Raw genomic sequence first — 21,235 nt, forward strand, 5'->3', positions numbered from 1 at the left:
AGGATTTACGATAATACGATACACGGTCCTTACATTTCTCCCCCACTTAAAGGATTTCGTCCTCGAAATCTCAAACATTTCTATATACATAACATTGGCAAACATATAATATGTTACCAGTTATAGTACATATCAAAACTAAAATCAGTAAATGGATCAGCATACAGTGAATACAATGGAACAGGAGGAATAGAATCAAACAAGTGCGGATAGGATTCTCGCATCTTGCTTTCCAATTCCCATGTTGACTCCTCTACACCATGTCGTGTCCATTGTACTCGAACCAAAGGGATCGATTTATTACGCAATATCTTCTCCTTCCGATCCATAATGCGAACAGGTTGCTCAACATAGGATAGTGAAGGATCAAGTTCAACCTCATCAGGTGCAAGTACATGTGATGGATCTGGTTCATATTTTCTCAACATAGAAACATGAAACACATCATGAATGGCAGATAAAGCTGGGGGCAATGCCAATCGATACGCAAGATCACAAACTCGATCAAGAATCTCGTATGGACCAACATAACGAGGAGATAATTTACCTCGCATGCCGAATCGAACAGTGCCTCTAAAGGGAGATATTTTCAAAAACACTCTGTCACCTTTCTGGAATTCTAAGGGCCGTCTTCGTTTATTCGCATAACTCGTTTGACGATCCTGAGCGGCTTTCATCCGCTGTCGAATTAACTGAACCTTATCATTCATTTCCTGTATCATTTCAGGTCCAGTCAATTGTCGTTCACCAATTTCATCCCAAAATAACGGTGATCTGCATCGTCTCCCATATAGAGCTTCAAACGGTGCCTTACTAATGCTCGTCTGAAAGCTATTATTATAAGAAAATTCCACCAATGGTAAAGCATCTTGCCATCCCATTCTGAAATCCATCACAATCGCACGCAACATATCCTCTAACGTCCGAATTGTACGCTCAGTTTGGCCATCAGTTTGAGGATGATAAGCAGTACTCATAGCCAAACGCGTACCCATCGCTTCCTGAAAACTACCCCAGAAGTTAGAAGCAAACCTGGGATCACGATCAGATACAATTGAGACTGGCACACCGTGCGGTCTCACAACATTCTCAATGTATAAACGGGCCATTCTCTTATAAGGATAAGTCCGTTCATACGGAATAAAGTGTGCAGATTTCGAAAGCCGATCAATAATGACCCAAATAGCATCACAGCCCTTGGGCGAACGAGGTAAATGAGTCACAAAGTCCATAGCAATATGTTCCCAATTCCATTTCGGGATTTCGAGACTATGGAGTAATCCTCCCGGTTTCATTCTCTCGGCTTTCACTTGCTGGCAGACCAAGCATTTCAAAATAAACTCAGCAATGTCCTTCTTCTACGTCTCCACCAGAATTGAGGTCTCAGTGTCAAATACATTTTCCGACCTCCAGGGTGAATACTGTATTTGCTACAATGTGCTTCACGAAGAAGGGAAGATTTCAATTCAGAATCATTAGGGACTACCAGCCGACCATTCAGTCGTAAAGAACCATCAGAAGAAATCTGAAATCCAGACTGATGTCCTGCAGATACAAGTTCTTTCGACTTCTGAATCTGCGCATCGCTTCGTTGGGCCTTTAGGATTTTAGATATCAAGTTCGGCTCAATTTACAATGCTGAGACAGTGACAGAATTCCAATTCGAGTGAAAAGTCCAGCCAGAAGTACATATATCTTCGTGTACTTTGGCGACACTGACAGAAGCTAACACAGAATCATGCACCCTACGACTAAGGGCGTCCGCAGTAACATTCACCGATCCCGGGTGATATTGAATTTCACAATCAAAATCTTTCAGGAGATCCATCCATCTGCGTTGCCTCATATTCAAATCAGATTCAGAAAAGAGATATTTCAGACTCTTATGATCTGAATAGATAACAAACTTTTCTCCGTACAAATAATGGCGCCAAATATTCAGAGCAAATACAATGGCGGCCAATTCAAGATCATGAACAGGATAACGTGTTTCATGAGATTTCAATTGACGAGACGCATAAGCAATCACTTTGCCATGTTGCATCAGAACACAGCCCAAACCTTTACCCGATGCATCTGTACACACTACAAATCCTCCGGTACCTGAGAGAATAGTAAGCACAGGTGCTGTGGTCAATCTCGTCTTCGATTCAAGAAAACTAGCTTCACATTCATCTGACCAAATGAATCGCTGATTCTTCTGTGTCAGTTGAGTAATAGGTTTAGCTATTTTCGAAAATCCTTCAATAAAACGACGATAATAACCAGCTAAACCCATGAAGCTACGTATCTCAGGAACATTCGTAGGTCTCGGCCAGTTCAATACAGCTTCAACCTTCGCAGGATCAACCGATATGCCATGTCTCGAAATGACGTGGCCTAAAAATACTACTTTATCCATCCAGAATTCGCATTTGGACAATTTAGCATATAAATGGCCATTGCGAAGAGTTTGAAGTACCAGTCTCATATGTTCAGCATGCTCCCTTTTTGATTTCGAATAAACAAGAATATCATCGATAAATACAATAACGAATCGGTCAAGATAATCTCGAAAGACACGATTCCTTAGATCCATAAATACAGCAGGAGCATTCGTGAGACCAAAAGGCATAACCAAGAATTCATAATGGCCATACCTCGTACGAAAAGCAGTTTTAGGCACATCTTCGTCTCGAACTCGTACTTGATGATAACCAGATCGAAGAGCAATCTTAGAGTATACCGAAGTACCCTGAAGCTGATCAAATAAATCATCAATACGAGGAAGTGGATACTTGTTTTTCACAGTAGCCCGATTCAAGTGCCTATAATCGATACACAGTTGCAATAGTACCGTCTTTCTTTCGAACAAATAACACTGGAGCTCCCCAAGGTGATACACTCGGTCGAATATATCCCTTATCGAGAAGATCCTGTAATTGTTCTTTCAATTCTTTCAATTCCAATGGTGCCATGCGATAAGGAGCTTTCGATATAGGTGCAGTCCCCGACATCAGATCAATACTAAATTCAACTTCTCGATGAGGCGGAAAATAAAGAATCTCATCGGGAAATACATCTGGGAATTCATTCGCAACAGGAATATCAAATAAAGAAGGCTCCTTCTTAGAGACATCAATAGCGTAGATAAGATAACCCTCATCCCCGCTAGTCAAAAGTCGAGACATTTCCAAAGAGGATACCAATGGAATTTTGGCTTGGGAACCCTTGCCATAAAAATTCCACTTGGGTCCATCAACCAGTCGAAATCGAACCATTCCATGAAAACAATCGACAGTAGCTCGATTTATTGTCAAGATATCCATGCCAACAATACAATCAAAGTCGTGCATTGGGAGGACAATCAAATTCAAGAACATCACATTATCCTCATATATCAATACACAATTATGCACAACTTGCTCAGACAAAATAATCTTCCCTGCTGGCGTGGCTATCGACAAAGTATCGTACAACGGGGTACACTCAATATCGTGAGATGCAACAAATGCATGAGATATGAATGAATGAGATGCTCCTGTATNATGGGGCCATCTCTAAATCCAGGCTGGGGTTGGGAAGAAGTCGTACCCCTGTTCGGACATACTCGAGAGAAATGGCCTTCCTGCCCACACTGATGACAAGTACCAAACATACCTCGACACTGCTCGATAGTATGTTTACCTCCACAATAACTACAGTAGGGAGCAATCACAGGACTCCCTCGCTGTGATCCACTCGAACTCGAAGAAGACAAAGAAACAGAACCAGTCTTCTTGAACTTCTTACCCTTTGGACGCAATGCAGGCTGCTGAGCTGACACTGGTGGTGGAGGAGTATACTGTGGACCTCCTCGCCTGAGTCCAGCCTCAGCTGCCTTAGCTCATTCAACTGCCTCTGCGTAGCTCGTAGGCAATCCAGAAACAACATAAGTATATATAGCAGGGTGTAAACCATTCACAAACCTGTTATATTTTGCCCTCGCATTCCCAGCTACGTGAGGTGCATACTTCAACAGAGTAGAAAATTTTGAAGCATATTCTGCAACAGACATCGTTCCCTGCTGCAGATTATTGATTTCATTCTCCTGAGCAGTATAATAAGAAGGAGGAGAATACTGCTCCAAAAACTGGGCCTTGAATACATCCCATGTGACTTCAATCCCGGCCTCTTTCAATCCAATCTCGGCGGCTTCCCACCAAGATTTTGCTCGGTCTTTCAGCTGATACAAAGCAAGTTTCAGTCTCCGAGCCTTGGAATACTCCACAATATTAAACAGATGCTCAATATCATTCAACCAGGCCTCTGCTCTTTCTGCACTCTCATTGCCAAAGAACCTCGGTGGTTTCAAATCCTGGAATCGAGCCATCACTACATCCATGGACAATCCTTCAAATTGTCTAGCAATCCTCTCAGTACTGCTACTCGCATTTTCATTCGTGGGATCCATCTACAAATCAGAGGATCAATATCACAAATCAATATCAATGTCACATCATCATCACCTCATATCATCAATCTCATCAGATACTTACTCAAATCAAATCAAGTAAGAGCAAGTAATACAAATAATTCAAACACAAACGCACAATTCATTTGTGCCTAGTCACGTGTACACAAGACTCAATCGAGCATTCCCAGCTAGGCTCTGATACCACTACGTGTGGGGCCCTTAGTTCCTAATCGTTATTACAATGCAATTTGATTAGGGTTAATTAATCACAGCGGAAAACGAGTTTAAAATTTTCTTTACCATGACCCCAAAACATATACTATTTGAATACTAAAAATAGTATTTCATCTCATATCATAAGACATGCCCACACATCATCAAAATCAATCATATACAAACGACTCATATCCTCGGAACATGCCCCGGTATATAGATACATACATATACTGGGAACAAAACATAAAACCTCAGCTCAAACTGTGACTCCCTCCAGAAGTACCCTCTCCGGTCTCCTGATATCCTGGAGTACCTGCCATTGTCCACACACAAAGACAACAACAGCCCCCCTTGGGGGTGAGCAAAGCTCCGTATGGAACAACCAATCATATATACCACAGATATCTAAACAATGATATATAGGATGCAATGCATGTATGTCGTGGAGGTATCGGGTCAAATGCCCATCCACTGAGCACATGTCAGAATCAAACGAATCGCTATCAAATCAATGCTCGAGCTGGCACACCGGCCTCAATAAGGGATACTCGTATGATAGCGTCGACAAAGCGCCATCAAATCCCAAATCTCATATCCAATCATCGGGGCCACAATTGTCTATGCTTTACGGGTCATATAATACCGGCATAGCGATTGTGTTCACAAACCCCAGAATCCAATCAAATCATATCAGGGTATCCAAGGATCATAGCTCAACGTGCATGTCATGTATCGATGTATGCATCAAACGATGTGTGTTAACAAAACATTTATTTTATACATCGATATCTCAATCTCAATGTCATGTATGCCACATCAATCAACAAATAAGGCATATAGACACATAATCTCATTCCAATCAATCCAATCAAACCGACATATATCATATAATACAGATACCTGTCGTATGTTACCCGGTCGCAACATACCTCAATTCTTCGTTCCAGTTGATGTAGCCTGAAGATATCGGTATAATACTTTATCTACATCAATAACATACTCATTCCAATCAATAACCTAATCAAAAATCATTAATATGAGTTTCAAATATCATTTGAAACTTCAAAAATTCATATCAAATTCAAATCATAATATAATTCAATTCCGACTTCGAATATGAGTTTCTTGTCGGTTATTCTACTATATATAAGAAATTCAACTTCAAATACATGCTATTCCAGCACTTTGATATTTAGAACTGCTGGAACTCGAAGAAAATTACCTCAGTCGGAAGCCCTCGACGCGACGATCACAAATATATAATTTGTTTCGCTTTTAGACAGCGTTTCGAAGTCGATTCGGACGAAAGAAAATAGAAATCTCTCGTATTCTCTCGAAACCTCTGAAATAAAATGCAGAAAAGAAGAAGAAACCTCGTTTTTATCACTCCACCGCTTTGGCGCTCGGGCGGTAGAATTCTCGCGCCCGAGCGCGAGACTTTCTGCCCCCGAGTGTCACTTGCTCCGCGCTCGGGCGGTCAAAAGCTACCGCTCGGGCGCGGCATGTTCTGTCCGAGAACACCCCTTACTCCACACTAGCGCTCGGGCGGTCATTTTCTACCGCTCGGGCGCCACATGTTCTGTCCAAATATTGATTTTGGTATTATATTGGGGTCCGGCTTCTCCACTCGAGCTCTTACAACGTCAAGTCATATTCGATACTTATTTTCTCAATTTCATTGTCATGATATACATCATATACATAAGCACATGACAATTTCATAATTTATCGATAATCAACATAGGATTTACGATAATACGATACACGGTCCTTACATATATAATATTGGATCAATTAATTATTGTGATAATTAATTGATGTTGTATGATATGTGATATTATGCATGAAGGATGATCAAAAGCCCACGCCCAATTTGCTAGGTGTATGCTAGGATATTTTGTGTTGAATGATTGTAATAATTATCAAATTTAAAGTGGGCTTGGTTTATGGCCCGTTCCCACCCCATGAGATGTATCCCTATTTGCCATGGATATTTATTTGTATATATTAGTATAGTGGAAGATCAAGATTGGAAGATGGTGGCCTTGATGATTATGAAGATCGAAGACATGTAAATATTGGAAGCATATGTAATAGTTGCATTTGCATCTCATGCATTTCCCTAGGATTGGACCTAGGCCCGTGTTTAGCTCACACGGGCCGTTAGTTTTGGGGCAATTGATCATCCTTGTTTTGTTTACTATTTATAATATATGCATGATATGTTATAAATAATGAGTATGTGCGTTATTATTATGATAATAACAAAGTTGCATGAATCCGGCAAACATACGATCAAACATGGCGAGCTTTTAAATAAAATTAATGATGAGACCTTTCAAAATTAAAAAACCCTCATTTTGAATAAGACCTTCCATCGACAATGGGTGCATGATGAACGCTATCCGTGCTCGGGGCTCGGCTCATATTATTGGGGGGGCCTTGGGTGCCGGAAAGCTGTGACATCCATTGACATAGTGATGTGAACTACGTGGAACTCCCATGATTTCGGCTCATATTATTGAGGGAACTCATGGCGACCGTCCATTAAGGTTCGACATCGATGGGTAAGGCTTGACACGTAAAGATGAACGACGTCATATTATTGGGTCCTAATCAAACGTGAGACAAAGGTTTACGTAGAGGGTTGCATGGAGATGCAATTGGAAACTATCTTTTAGGAATTGTGATTGGCTGATATTATTCGGGATCATAATTCGCTAATTGGACCTTGCGTACCTACTGAGAAAAGGAGTTTCCCGTTTTCACTAGAGGGTAGTGAAAGATGTTAAAACAGTGGGAGCGAAAATTTATAAAGTAAAAGTCCATACTTTATATCTTACCAAATATTTTAAAATAGTCATCAACATTTATCTGTTCTTACTTTTCAGTGCAATTTGACAATGTCTTCGATTCGCAATCCGCTATCTGGAATACTCGACAAACACATATTAACTGGACCTAATTACCTCACTTGGCTAAGAAACCTGAAAATCGTCTTGAATTCGAAAAGGATAGCATATACATTTACTGAGTCGCCACCTGTTGAGGCTCCGACTAGCTGCACTTCTGAGGAATTGCAGACTTACAAGGAATGGTGTGACCATGACTTGAAAGCCAAGTGTTATATGTAGGCTTCTATGAATGATAAGCTGCAGAGGCATTTTGAGGATGCAAAGAGTGCTGCTGACATTCAATTGTATCTCAAGGAGCTCTTTGGAGTGCAAACACGTCCGCGTAGGCATGCGACCGTCAAGGAGCTGATCACTTTGCGCATGCGAGCTGGGGCCTCGGTCCATGAGCATGGCCTAAAGGTGATTGGGCTCGTGGACAAGCTCGTTGGCATGTATTTGATGTTGCCTTCGGAGTTGACCACTGACGTGTTACTCTTGTCACTGCCTGGCTCGTTTGATCCTTTTGTGGTGAATTTCAATATGAACAAGATGGAGCCGACCCTTGAGGAGTTGGTGAACATGCTTGTGACCTTTGAATCCACCATCAAGAAAGAGAAGCCGGTTCTTTATTTGGGTTCTTCATCTGGTACGAAGATTGATCCACATGAGAAGGGAAAGAAGCGTTCTTTCCAACGTCCCAAAAAGAACGTGCCCTTGATGAGGCAATTTCCGAATCCCGTTGTGGCAGCCACACCAGTTAAGGCTGACAAGACTGCTGATGAATGTCATCACTGCAAGAAGCCTAGACATTGGAGGCGTAACTGCAGGGAATATCTTGCCCAGAAGAGTTCTGGAAATGGTATGTTCTTTATCGAAGTAAACATTTCAATTAACTCTACTTCTTGGGTATTGGATACCGACTGTGGCTCACATCTCTGTAATGATTTACAGGTGATGGGAAGAAGTAGGAGGCTCAGGGAAGGTGAGACCTTCTTGAGGATGGGCAATGGAGCAAGAGTTGCTGCCAAGGCTTGGGAGATGTTTACTTATTGTTGAACAATAATTTTAAGTTAAATTTTTAAGAGATGTTTTGTTTGTACCTGATTGGTAGGAAAACTTTGTTTCCATTTCTATGTTGATAAAGATGGATATTCTTGTTTATTTGGCAAAGGTGTTTGCAATATTTACAAGAATGAATGTTTGATTGGTACTGGAGAGCTTGAAAACGATCTATATAACTTAAAATTTAAAGATATTCCACTAAATGTCCATTTAAAGGCAGACTCCATATAAGATATGGATGGGTAAGCCTCCCAGATATTCTTATCTTAGAATATGGGGGTGCCCTGCTTATGTGAAGCAGGTAGTGGGAGATAAATTGGATAGTCGATCCATTTTATGTTACTTTGTGGGCTATCCAAGGAATTCAGTTGGATACTATTTCTATCATCCCCAAGAAACAAAGGTGTTTGTTTATAGGAATGTAACCTTTTTGGAAAAGAAAATTCTATTGGATAGAAAAGGGGAGATGATAAAACTCGAAGACGTTCGAGAGACACCCACAATTGAAGAACCCACACCCGAAGAGCCAAGAGAGGAGATACAAGCTCCTAGAAGATCCGAGAGAGTCTCGAGACCACCTATGAGGTATGGTCTGCTTCTTGAAGAGGGCCATGATGAGCCTATCCATGGATGTGATCCAAGGACCTTCAAGGAAGCGTTATCTGATGCCGATTCATCCAAGTGGCTTGAAGCAATGGAATCTGAGATGAATTCCATGCATTCGAACCAAGTGTGGAATCTCGTGGATCCACCTGAGGGAACTGTTCCCATAGGGTGTAAATGGATTTACAAGAGGAAACTTGGGGCGGATGGGAAGGTATTGACCTTCAAAGCGCGATTGGTGGCAAAAGGATATACTCAAAGACAAGGAGTTGACTTTGAGGAAACCTTTTCTCCAGTTGCAATGTTCAAGTCGATAAGGATATTGCTAGCCATAGCTGCATGGTATGACTATGAGATATGGCAGATGGATGTCAAGACAGCCTTTCTTAATGGGGATATTAAGGAAGAGATTTACATGTCTCAACCTGAAGGGTTTACATCTATCGGAAGTGAGCATATGGTATGCAAACTTCAGAGATCTATTTATGGTCTAAAGCAGGCATCTAGGAGTTGGAACCTCAGATTCGATAGTACAATCAAAGAGTTTGGTTTTACTAAGAATCCTGAGGAACCCTGTGTGTATAAGAAGGTCAGTGGGAGTGCTGTGACATTCCTGGTGCTTTATGTTGATGACATTCTACTCATTGGGAATGATGTAGGAATGTTGCAATCAACTAAAATATGGTTAGCAAGTAAGTTCTCGATGCAGGACTTGGGTGAAGCATCTTTTGTATTGGGAATACAGATCTATAGAGATAGATCAAGAAGATTGCTTGGTCTCACCCAGTCCACATACATTGATACCATCGTGAAGCGGTTCTCGATGGATGAGTCCAAGAGAGGACATCTACCAATGTGTCATGGCGTGTCCCTATCCAAGTCTATGTCTCCCAAGACTGATGCAGAGATAGCGGCGATGACAAGCATTCCTTATGCATCTGCGATTGGTAGCATCATGTATGGGATGATATCTACACGTCCTGACGTGGCTTTCGCACTAAGTGTAGTGAGTAGATATCAATCGAACCCTGGTCTTCCACACTGGAAAGCTGTGAAAGACATCCTCAAGTATTTGAGAAGGACCAATAAGTTGTTCTTGGTCTATGGGGGTGGAGAACTGAAATTGGAAGGCTATACCGACTCTAGCTTCCAAAGCGATATCGATGACTCGAAGTCAACCTCTGGATTCATATTCATGCTCAATGGTGGTGCTGTCTCTTGGAAGAGTTCCAAGCAAGACAGTACTGCGGATTCCACCACTGAGGCCGAATATATTGCTGCATCAGCTGCAGCAAAGGAGGCTGTTTGGATTAGGAATTTCGTCCAAGAGTTGGGCGTCATTCCTAATGGAGTTGCTCCTATCCCGGTGATGTGTGACAACACGGGAGCCATAGCTCAGGCGAAGGAGCCAAGGTCTCATCAGAAGTCCAAACATGTATTGAGAAAGTACCACATCCTCCGAGAGATTGTGGAAAGAGGAGAAGTGTCGATCGACAAAGTCGGCTCCGCAGATAATGTTGCTGATCCACTAACTAAGCCTTTACCGGGACCATTATTCGAGAAGCATCGCGAATCAATGGGTTTGAAGTATATGGGTAGTTGGCTCTAGTGCAAGTGGGAGATTGTTAGAGTAGGTGCACGTCGAGCCAAGTGTTGGCCGAGTGTTCACAATGAAACTCTATGTATAAACAGTCTTTATTTTAATAATATTTGAAATTATTGTTTTGGCACATCTTTATCTGTATACCCATGCTAGTTGCATAGATAAAGCCCTTGAATATACAAATAGTAGAAAGAATATGGGATGCTCATATGATGAGTATCATGAAACTCATATTTGGAATACTGTATATTCTAAACGGTTCCTAGTCGATTCAGCCGCCGCTAAGAAGGATATAGGCCGCTCGAGCTTGAGACTAGTATCTGCGATGTGAGTACCATGTTTCATTGGTAGGGGACATTGTGATGTCCGAGCATGCAGATAGGTGCTCCTGGTAGAGTGCACTGAACAACCCTCCATTAAAGGACTTTCCAAGTGGTTCTCACTTATCGAGTGGAAAAGTCCTAGTTTATGGTTGTACACCATTAGTCCTTATGACCCGGGACAACATTGAGACTCTATGTGCTAGAATTACACTTTGACTTGTTTACCGACTCTCATGGGGTCATCAGGTGGCAAGGTTGGGTGTTCTGTCGAAACATATAGGAGTCGATGCATTGTAGTCGGGGATTCACCGCTTACCTACGGGTATGGATATCCTATGTGTTTTTCATGTATATGTAGTTTGAAATCTCTGATCAGAGTATGGTGGTAATTATGAAAGGGGTTTCATAGATTACACCATCGATGCAACTACGACATGACACATAGTATCGATTCATTGACAACTCTCGATAAACCAATGGTTGTCGAATCGGTCGGGATATATGAGTTGAAGGGACCGTACTGTACGCTAACCATAATTGAATGGTTCTTGCAGGCACTATCATTTGATACCTAGGGAATCATGTAAGCGATGCTGCTAGGCGTTTAACATGATTGGTTGGGTACTATCAGACTTGAGTTCTGACGTTCTTATTATCAAGGAGTTGATAAATAAGAATGGAGCAATTGGGGTATGCTCATATAAGGACATGTTTAGTCCGAATCACATGGAGATGTGAACCCACGGCTAGTTGTATCAATGAACCATTGAGGGCCACACAAGTACTAGCTTTCTAGATCCCGTTGAGAAGTAAAATAGTTCAATGTGTTGAACGGCTTATAAAGGAGTTTATAAGCGTAAGGAAAATTAGAAGTATGACTTCTATAAAGGAGAAAATAGTTCAATGTGTTGAACGGCTTATAAATGAGTTTATAGGCGTAAGGAAAAATAGAAGTATGACTTCTATGAGAGAAATGTAAATTTTAATTTATGGAAGTGTTCCTAAATTAAAATTTGGCCAAGTGAATAATGTATTTGAAAATTGTGATTTTCATAAACATTATTATGGACTAAATTAAATTAATTCAAGTGTTGAATTAATTAAACACTAGTGGGCCTAGTAGAGTCCAAATAATTAAGTTAATTCAAGTGTTGAATTAATTAAATATTATTGGGTCTTGTAGAGCCCAATAGAAAACAATTATTTAACTATTGGGCTTGAGTAAAATCAAGTAAAGTTTAAATAGTCTCAAATTTGTTTGAGATATTTAAAATAAAAGTCCATGGGCTTTGTAAATGTTACATGCCGAAATAATATAATATGCATGGGGAGGTGAAGAGTTGGGAGACAACCTTTTTCAATTAACAAGGCATGTGTCTCTCATGCTCACTTTAACTTTTTCAAGGACCAAGAAAAGTCATCATCCACTTCACTCCCACAATGATGGCCGAAATTTAGAGAGCATTATTCTCCAATTTTTTCTCTCAATTTTCTTCTTCCTTTGTTGAGGAAAGAAATCACTTCTCCTTGAAAAATCTTCTTATTTTTCTAGTGCAAAATAAGAAGGGTTCTAGCTAGTTGGTGGTGGGCCTAATTTTGAAGGAAAGAAAGAAGCTTGTAGATTGTCTACCTTCAAGAGCTAAGTTGTTCACAACTTAGTTGGAGCCAAACATCAATCTCAAGAGATTGATAGGTACATTTCTAAACACACTATGAATATCATTTTTGTGTTTTTTGTATTTGCTACACATCTTAGTAGAGGTGTTCGATTTTTCTTGTTGAAAAACAAATTTTAAACTTCCGTTGCGCATTTGAACACCTTATTCGATCCCCTTTCAATCCTTTCGTATTCGTATTCATATTCGTATTAGTCACAATCAAATCACCTACTCCAAACCTTTCATCATATCCATCACTTATAAAAATTTCTTGCCTATAACGTTTTTATTTTAAACCAAGCATGCAACACATCTTTTAACTTCATCGTTTTTCATCATGAAATCATATAACCTTTCAAAATAAACATTCTAACATTCATTATAGCATTCAGGGCACTCCCAGAACTTCTAACATTTTTCAGGTATAAAATGACTGTTTTGCCCCTGAAACACTAACTTTTCCAATTTACCCTTGGACCTTAAAACGACAACCTGAATCCGTACAAACTTAATATAACCCCTTAAAATACACACATGAACATTTATTAGACTTAAACTTGAGCTCCTTAACCATATTTGCAATTCGTTTCAAAACTTGAACCTACGTCTCGGTTTCAACCCGAATCTACTCGAAACTTAACCAAAATTTACCAAACATGAACCATAGCTTAATCACACCTAACCATACCCTATGCAACCCAAACCAAGCCATTTAGAACCCTCGGAAAAGCCTAGATAGCTACTGAAATTTTCTGCCCTAATCAAACGAAACCCTAGCCGCAACAACCTTGCACCCCTTCGACCTAGCTCTTGACTGACCCAACTAGACCCTAGCTGACCCTGCTGAGACCCTAATTGAACCCCTTATACCCTTCCTAGACCAGCCCTAGCGAGCCATGCACGAGGACGTGCATGGTTATTCCCATTCTCGCGCGGCCACGGCTAGGAGGTGCCGTAGCCGTGCGCCTACTCTATCCAGCCCCTCCAACCATGCGTGGACCACCATAGCTCGAAGCTAGGACCCTCATGAGCCCAACCCCTTCCTGGAAAGCACCCGGTGTGGCCTCCCTCTTATTCCTTTCCAAAATCGTGCCCTAGCTATCCATGATCCAAATTTTCATTCAATTTTTTCCCTTCACTGTTCAACCCTTGTGCAGCCCCATCTAGGGCTCCTAAACCCTCTGAATTTCATCTCTTCTAATGGTCCTATCATGGCAGCCCTTTTGTTCATCATATATATGAAGAATTATCCTTGATTTTCCATGTATGATTCATTAAAACGAAAATAAATGAAATGGTATCATATTTTTTATGCAAACATGTATAAACACACATGATATGGTATGAACGATGAGCGAAGAAAGATTAAGATATGTCTTTTCGTGTTTCACGCACGAAAACAATTCTAGACACAAGGAACGTTGGCGAAGAGGGACGGGGAACTTGCTGCGATTTCATTCAAAAAAAAGTGGCGCGAATTTGCCTTGAAAGTGAGGGTGTGTGTCCATGTGCTGATGGAGGAGATAGCCCTAGGATTTTACGTTGCTTGAGGCGCGTGTTTTAGGGTTTTTAGGGCTTAGGAATTTCAAAGCTTTGATATAAATAATTGGGTAGAGTCTAGGCTCAATAACCTTAGTATAATAGGCTCATTAGACTCATTATATTGTGGGTAAAATATTTCATTTAAGAAAGTTTCCGAAAACATTAACCGAGCCTCCAAAAATCTCTATTTTCGTCAAAAATCGATTTCTGGTTTAAAATAAGACTCAGCGCGTAAAAACACCTCAAATGATCCTATTTTCGAAAATCCCGTATATAATATACCATATATTAAATAATTAAAAATAATCATTTAATAAAAATATTTTTTCCTTCTACGGTCCCCGATCTCCGTTCCTCAGTCACGTCTCGAATAACCCTTAAAAACATATTTTTATGCATTCAAATATAAAACCATATTTTTAAACATGTAAACATCCCGACCACATTTAATTAATGTAATTAAATAATTTAATTAGGAATTTTCCATTTATCTTAAATTTGTATGCAATTGGATTACGTAATCGTATTTTGGACCTTACAAGTTTAGGTATCACATTTTAACTTCACAAATGATATCATCGAAAGTCACTGAATATTACTTGAAACTATATTTTTTAACATCCCAAAATAATCAAAATTGAATCTTAAAATGGTAAAAGCAAGTATATGTGAGATCGAATTAGGTACTGTTTACACCAATTTAGGTATCATATTTTAAATTCACAAATCTCATCATCAAATGTCACTCAATATTAATTTCGAACTATATATTTTACATACTCAAATAATCTAATTTAAGTATTTAAAAGGTAAAATCAAATATTTGTGGACTCAAATTATGTCTTATTTGTATTAATTTAGGTATCACATTTTTACTTCACGAACGTCATCATCAATGTCACTCAATATTAACTTCTAATTATATTTTGACATCCCCAAATAATTGGATATGAGTATTTAAGGAGTAAAATCAAGTATTTATATATTCGAGTTAGATACCCTTTGTACCGATTTATGTATTATATTTTAACTTCACAAATGACACCATCAAAAGTCACTTAATATTATTTGAAACTCAAGTATTTTTCTTACACATTTGGAGTATTCAAATAGTCAAATCAAATATCTTGAACCACAAAATAGGTATATTATCGATAAAAAATAATTACTTTTCCTTATTCCACGATGAGTGAGAAATTGTGTTTTTTCAAAAATTAGATGACATGAATAAGTCATCTTAATGCATTTTCAATGAAAAGACCAACAATGACTGAATTTATTGTGATCGCTCAAAAATCCAGTATTTTCTTACACATTTGGAGTATTCAAATAGCCAAATCAAGGATCTGGAACTCCAAAATAGATATTTTATAAGTCAAAATAAGTACTTAATATTATTTCATGATGAGTGAGGAAGTATGTCTTTTAAAAAATAAAATGACATGAATAAATCATAATAATCCATTTTTCATGAAAAAACCAACAATGACTGAATTTATTGTGATTGCTCGAAAATATAGTATTTTTTTTTACACATTTGGAACATTCAAATAGAGAAAACAATTATTTGTAACTTCATAATAGGTACTATTTTGTAGATGGAAAAGACATAATTATTTTGAGTGTGCATATTATATAATTATTTAAATAATAAAAAATATATATAAATTTATCTTTCTAGAAAATTAAAACTAAATTTATAATATCGTCAAGTATTGATTTGTAAAAAAAAAACTTATCAAAATACTCAATTTTAAATCAAAGATATATTTAGATATTTTTTTTAAAAAATTTGCCTTTGTTTTATTTTATGATATTTTTATTCTTAAACATAGGGATATGATTCTATCCACCATTTCCGATAATAATCAATGACCAGAAAATAAATAATATAAAAAAAATTGGGCAAAGAAAAAGGAAGTCATTTTGTTTCTTTCTTCTTGTCCTCCGAAATCCCAATCAGGCTGCCCCATTTCAAGATCACTTCTTTACGGAGGAAATTTGTGATTTCATATCCATATGTGAAAAACCCTATTTTTTGTTTCTGATTTGAACCCTAGTTGTGGCGCCTTGTAGGGTATTTAATTCTTCAAGGTATAGGGTTTCGTTCCAACTGTCGGGATTTGATGAAAAACTCGAGTTTCTGGATCCATGGAGGGTCAATTGTTCGAGTTGGGTACCATGATTGATAGCTGAAGCTCGGATTTGGGAACTCTTTGTCGTCGTATTTTGTGGTTCCCAATTTCAAGTGGTTCAATGTTCCCTTCCAAAAATCTGGGGATTTGAGTCTCATTACCCATATTCGTGACGCTAAATCGAAGCAGAAAGTTGATAGAGGCGGAATTATGACGAGTCGAGGGAGCAGATCGGAGAAGGTGAAGAGGATATTCCTGCAGTTTGATACCAACGGGGATGGTGGTCTGAACCGGGAAGAAATGGCAGCTCTGGTGGTGGCAGTAAACCCTAGGGTTAAATTCAGTGAGGAGCAAATCAATGCCATTCTGGATGAGGTTTTTCGAACCTATGGAGAATTCATTGATGGCGAAAAGGGTCTCACCTTTGATGGCCTGCTTCGGACATATGATGATGGAGCTGGTGATGTGGACCGGGATTTCGATGCCCTTGGCCTTGACCTTAAACCTTTGGAGGACAAGAATGGGGTTTCGCAAGCATCCGAAGAGGCGGCTTCGTCTTCCTCAATCGTGGATGAACGTGTCATGGAGCCACACAAGAAACAGCGCACGGAAGCGTGGGCTGCATCCCCGAATCATGGCATTGTGTTCGATGTTACATGGAAGCTTGTTGATGATCTTGAAATATTGATCAAAAGGTTGAAAACCAAACAGTTAAAGGATGGGAAGATAAAGAATGATAATTCTGATGTTTTCTCTGATGCAGGCTGGTCAAGGGAGCTCGGCCCATCCAGTGAAATTTCGGATAAGAGGATTAGCTGGGATGAGTCTGGTAGTGATTATAGGGCTTTTGTGAAGGATTTGGGAGTTTTGAGGTCGAGGGCTGATAGGGCGCCCTCAAGACCCGAAGCTTTTGATGGGCAAATGGCTATCGGACGTGTGCTATACGAACATTGTTTGTTTAAGGAAGCTTTGGTAAGCTTTAAGAGGGCGTGTGAATTGATGCCTGGTGATGTGAAGCCGCATTTCAGAGCAGGTAATTGTTTATATGTTCTTGGGAGGTATGATGAGGCCAAAGCAGAGTTTCTTCTTGCATTGGATGCAGCAGAGGCTGGTGGGAATCAATGGGCATATTTATTGCCTCAGATTCATGTTAATTTGGGGATTGCTCTTGAAGGCGAAGGAATGGTTCTTGGAGCTTGTGAGCATTATAGAGAAGCTGCTATTCTTTGTCCAACTCATTTTCGGGCGTTGAAGCTTTTGGGAAGTGCACTTTTTGGTGTAGGGGAGTACAAGGCCGCTGTTAAGGCCTTAGAGGAAGCTATTTACATGAAGAACGATTATGCTGATGCACATTGTGATTTGGCTTCTGCTTTACATGCTATAGGTGATGATGATAATGCAATAAAAGAATTCCAAAAGGCAATTGATTTAAAGCCTGGCCATGTTGATGCTCTGTATAATTTAGGTGGCCTCTACATGGACATGGGTAGGTATCAGAGGGCATCCGAGATGTACACTCGGGTTTTGGGTGTGTGGCCAAACCATTGGAGGGCACAGCTAAATAAGGCAGTCTCTTTGTTAGGTGCTGGAGAATCGGAGGAAGCGAAGAAAGCTTTGAAAGAAGCTTTGAAAATGACCAACAGAGTTGAACTGCATGATGCCGTATCTCATTTAAAGCAACTACAGAAGAAGAGGTTGAGGGGGAATGGTAATGGCGAGGCTGCCTTCATTACGGTGGAACCCTCGAAATTTAAGACCGTGGGTGAGAAAACCACATTGAGGCCAGAATTAGCTATTGCCCTTGATATTAGAGCCTTCCAGAGGGTAACACGGTTGAATCGTTGTGATGTCGAACTTATAAAGAAGGAAATGAGTGAAAGTGATGTCCCAGTGTCCTATTCTGGCAGAGGTATACCTGAAAAATCAATACGCAAGGCTTCATTAGAAGTGATTCTTCACAAGTTACTTAGTTTCTTAAAGCCGGAAACTTTAGTAGGAGCTATCAAAGCGATAAATCAAAAGATCCTCTGTGTTTTGGATGAATCAGAGTCTGGTCGGGTGGATTTGGGCATGTTTTTTGCAGTTATTGCTCCCCTTTGCGGCGGATCCCCTGACAAGCGGAAACGAATTGCTTATGAGTCACTTTTGTGGCAACCCGTGAATGAAGGCAACACGCAGATAAAGAAATCAGATGCCCAAAGACACATCAAGCTACTGAGAGCCATCTACATTCCTTCCCATGGGTTAAGTGAAATATTTGAAATCCATGGAGAAACGGACGACTCCATGGTTTCTTTGACCGAATTTGTCGCCATGTTTGATGATCAAGAATGGGGGTTTAGTATCCTGTCTACTCTAGTAAAGCTTGAAAACGGTGATAGGAATCGCCATGGGAGCCATGTTTGTGCAACTTGCAAATATCCCCTTATCGGTTCCCGATTCAAGGAAGTGAAACATCAATTTAGCTTGTGTGCTCAATGTTACTCTGAAGGAAAAGTGCCATCTACTTGCAAGCAGGAAGAGTACAAATTTAAAGAATATGCAAACGAATCCGAAGCTGTTAAAGATAAATGCTTGTGGTTTGGGTCCAAAGGTTCCTCGGCTAGGGGCTCTTAGCAATGTCCAGCACAAGTTTCTTTCTTTTTGTATGATAAATGCGTGCGTAAACTTTTTGTTTATTTATTTTTTAAATATTTGACTTGTGAAATGTTTTTAGATGGTTTTGTGTGCATTTTGTGGTAAAATTCTTTGGAGTGATGACCCTTAACTATTTCTTTCCTATTTTGGAGTCTCTTGGGATTTCAAATTTCACCTTGTTCTTGTATTTGGATTGCGAGTCTCTGTTTCATCAATGTAGATTTTGTGTTGATTTGTTAAGTTTTTTGTGTGCTAATTGCAATCTTGGGTTGGCAAATGCATCAAACAATCTGTTGATATTCGATGTTCTGCTACCGTGGTAGAGAAGGAGCCGGAATTGATATTTTTGGATAAACTAAGATAATTATTTTAGAAAAAGGGTATATATAAAAATGATATAAATTTACTTTGGGATTTATGTTATCACAAAAAATCATGTAGATTGTTTCTCGGATTAATTTTGTGAAACAAGTATTTTATTTGGATCGTTAGTAAAAAAATATTATTTTTTATGTCAAATATGAATATATAGATTCATTCACAAATAAAGATCCATGAAATCATATCATAAGAGATTTTTTTTAATATTATTGAACTATGGAGCATATATTGTTATATAATAGAGGTAAATGTAAGCTGAAAGCAGAACTTGACAAAAATATAGAAATAAATTTCGTTTGCCATAAAAACAGCAACTGAATTGTAACAAAACAATATCAATGGCCTAGAAATAGAATCCACGATTCTAAGCCCTGAAATGAAACTCTTCATCCAAACACCATGTAAGGTGGCCTCAAAAACAAGATACGAACTCAGCCTTCATAGAGGAAGTCGCAGTCAAAGTCTATTTTGTGCTTCTCCAAGATACAGCTCCACTAGCTAGCAAGAAAATATATCATGAAGTGGATTTTCTTGAATCATTGCAGCAAGAGAAGTCTAAATCAGAGTAGTCAATTACTTTAAAATTCTCAATTCGATTGAACATAAGCATGCAGTCCTTGGTTCCTTGATGGTGCCTCATCACTTTCTTTGCAGCTTTCCAATTATCCATATCGGGATTACTCTGATATCTCCCTAGCATTCCAGCTATATATGCAAAGTCAGGTCTAATGTAAACATGGGCATACATCAAGCTTCCAATAGTAAAAACATAAGGAATGTTCTTCATTTGTTCTTTTTCAAAGTCATTCTTTGGAAATTGATCTAAATTGAATGTGTCGCCCTTCACTACGGGAACCACACTTGGTGAAAAATCTTTCATCCGAAATCTATCTAAAACTTTGTTGATATAGGTCTATTGAGACAGTCGTAAGATCCCTCGAGATCTATCTCTATGTACCTTGATGCCAATGAAATAAGATGCATCATCCATATCCTTCATATCAAAAGTTTTAGATGGACATTTAGATATCTCTTATCAATGGTTGCAAGTAGTATATCATCCACATATAAGATAAGGAAACTAATCTTACTTCCACGGACCTTCATACATTGATCCATCATGTTCTCTACCAAATTAAATGAAAAGATAACATCAGGAAATTTTAGATACTACTGACGGGAGGACTATTTCAATCCATATATAAATTTCTTAAACTTGCATACCAATTGCTCACCATCACTATAGGAAAATCCTTATGATTTTTTCATATAAATATATTCCTCTAGATCAACATTGAGAAACGTTGTTTTCACATCCATTTATTGTAGCTCGATGTCAAAATGTGCAACTAATTCCATAATTATTCAAAGAGAATCTTTCTTAGACACATGAGAAAATGTCTACTTATAGTTGATAAGTGCAAGAATTTCACTTATTTTATACAAGAATCCATTTAGAATTACGTTAGTTTTGAACGAAATTATGCTTTTTTGGGTCGTTTTGAATGTCAATACAGGAATGGAGAAAAAGATGTACATAAAGCAAGTTGATGCAAGAAAGGCAGAGCTGCGCGCGCACCCTCACCAAATCATTTGCAGTCGTGCGCACAGAAGAGCACTACGCGGCCAAAAGGACGTGCGCGGGCGCGCCAGTTCACGCGCAGCTGCGCGTGCACAGTTGCAGCAAATGAGGGCAGAAGCTCGCGCATGGCTGTGCCACATCACGCGCAGCCGCGCGTGCAGATG

At 39.3% G+C, this 21,235-nt stretch overlaps 3 protein-coding genes across 3 annotated transcripts in view; 2 read left to right on the forward strand and 1 right to left on the reverse strand.

Annotated features, from left to right (window-relative positions):
- Positions 1–8,579, forward strand: part of LOC140975227 (uncharacterized) — a 56,893-nt gene extending 48,314 nt beyond the window's left edge. Inside the window, exon 2 of the mRNA XM_073438817.1 lies at positions 8,497–8,579. Within this exon, the coding sequence (XP_073294918.1) occupies positions 8,497–8,513 (17 nt within the window). The 3' untranslated portion in view covers positions 8,514–8,579. The remainder of the gene's footprint in view (positions 1–8,496) is intronic.
- A 7,648-nt stretch (positions 8,580–16,227) lies between these two features.
- Positions 16,228–19,252, forward strand: LOC140975223 (uncharacterized TPR repeat-containing protein At1g05150-like). The gene has a single exon (XM_073438812.1). It carries the CDS (start codon positions 16,682–16,684, stop codon positions 19,085–19,087), a length of 2,406 nt encoding a protein of 801 aa, XP_073294913.1. The 5' UTR covers positions 16,228–16,681; the 3' UTR covers positions 19,088–19,252.
- Positions 19,253–20,003: 751 nt separating this feature from the next.
- On the reverse strand, positions 20,004–20,369 carry LOC140975877 (secreted RxLR effector protein 161-like). The gene has a single exon (XM_073439803.1). It carries the CDS (start codon positions 20,367–20,369, stop codon positions 20,004–20,006), a length of 366 nt encoding a protein of 121 aa, XP_073295904.1.
- Positions 20,370–21,235: the final 866 nt, after the last annotated feature.

This window comes from Primulina huaijiensis, chromosome 4, assembly GCF_012295235.1.
Source record: "Primulina huaijiensis isolate GDHJ02 chromosome 4, ASM1229523v2, whole genome shotgun sequence".
Taxonomy (NCBI): domain Eukaryota; kingdom Viridiplantae; phylum Streptophyta; class Magnoliopsida; order Lamiales; family Gesneriaceae; genus Primulina; species Primulina huaijiensis.

Coding starts and splice junctions, on each gene's coding strand:
- LOC140975877 (XM_073439803.1), bottom strand. CDS start 20,369: ATGAAAGATTTTTCACCAAGTGTGGTTCCCGTAGTGAAGGGCGACACA.
- LOC140975223 (XM_073438812.1), top strand. CDS start 16,682: ATGACGAGTCGAGGGAGCAGATCGGAGAAGGTGAAGAGGATATTCCTG.